The 1,387-nt window shown below is 35.2% G+C and overlaps 1 protein-coding gene across 1 annotated transcript in view; it reads right to left on the bottom strand.

The window, feature by feature from the left end:
• Positions 1-1,387, bottom strand: part of LOC102011830 (leucine-rich repeat-containing protein 37A3-like) — a 12,661-nt gene that overhangs the window by 1,674 nt on the left and 9,600 nt on the right. Inside the window, exon 4 of the mRNA XM_013510174.1 lies at positions 1,308-1,379. Coding sequence (XP_013365628.1) covers positions 1,308-1,379 — 72 coding nt within the window. The remainder of the gene's footprint in view (positions 1-1,307; positions 1,380-1,387) is intronic.

The raw sequence follows: 1,387 nt of genomic DNA, 5'->3' as shown, positions 1-1,387 counted from the left end.
ATCAACAACAAACTGGCATCTCTTGGGGCAGTAATGGCAAGCCTTCCAGGGACTACTGCCCAAACTGCAACCCAAAACTCATTTGTCACAACGTGCCAACACTACAATTAAACCTGAATAGTGAGCTTTTAGTTTCGAAAAAACAGCTCTTCCCTTAACATTTTTTATCTTAAAAGAAAATAACAAGTGTGGCATAGGTTTGCCACCACTGCCTTAGGGCGTAGAAATTTTCGTCATTCCAGACACCATTTTTAGGCACCTATGATATAGGTTCTTTCGGTCCATTTTCTTTAAGCCTTCTTGAAAGAAAGCTCTACTTGCTAAAATATCATTAACTAGCTTAAGATCAAGCTTTGATAAGAATCAAGCTTTCACACCAAAGAAGATAGTATCGCCTTTTCTCTAAACAGATAAAAATACTATGCAAGTAATTCCTCCTTGACAACAAGGTTGCAGAGATTTTTATTGTTATTAGTGAAGAGAGGGCATTTCTATGCTGAGTGTAAACATTTCTAGGATGCCATTTAACCTTCATTTGAAACACTTGTTTTCAACATGGGTGTAGTGATTCCTGCATTGAAATACCGGCAGTCAATTCTGATAGTTTAACCATCTGGATAATACTATTACAACTGACCTGCTTAGTTAACCATTTAATACTTAAGTGTTAATTTCATTCAGATTAAATTGTCCAACCACTCTGGGTTAATGGCATTCAAATTAACAAAGGTGGACTAGATGGCATTGTCTTCTTCTCTAGGCACCACTCTAAAGTCAACTTTAATTCTTTCATCTAATTAAACTTTTTCAAACTGTTTTGTAAATGCCACATACCAAATATTTATAGAGTTTTCAGGTCACTTACAATCTCTGTTATATATTTGGGGTTTTTTTTCCTTTTCTTTTACAGCACTTAAAAAACAGAAAAACCATAATTGACTTATGAGCTGAGTAAAATCAGACTGCGGATCAATATGATCCATGGCCCATAGGGGAAATATAAATACAAGCCAATGGCACAAGAACACGTATAAAACAATGTTCATATTAGCATCAGTAAATCCTCAGGTCTTATTACCACTTCTCCTCTGTAACAGGAATTTTTCATTTGTATTTGGTCTATATGATTTAAAAAGTGAAAATGCATATAGGGTGTTTGATGATAAATATAGATGCAGACCTACACGGACTTGCATAATTGTAGCATTTTACTGCTGGAAGAGATTTTGGAGAATATCTAATTTGAGCTCCCTCCTCACATTACCGATAACTTAAAACTCACAAATAAATATGATTAAATAACTCACAAATACTGGAGGGACAGCAGGCCTTCAAAGGAATCCTTACGTAGTTCAGTGATGTAATTTTCACTGAGATTTCTGGAAGA

The sequence above is a fragment of the Chinchilla lanigera genome, unplaced genomic scaffold, assembly GCF_000276665.1.
Source record: "Chinchilla lanigera isolate Chin_1 unplaced genomic scaffold, ChiLan1.0 scaffold00250, whole genome shotgun sequence".
In the NCBI taxonomy this organism is placed as follows: domain Eukaryota; kingdom Metazoa; phylum Chordata; class Mammalia; order Rodentia; family Chinchillidae; genus Chinchilla; species Chinchilla lanigera.
The sequence above is the reverse complement of the archived record's forward strand: the minus strand, read 5'-3'. Positions and strand labels throughout refer to the sequence as shown.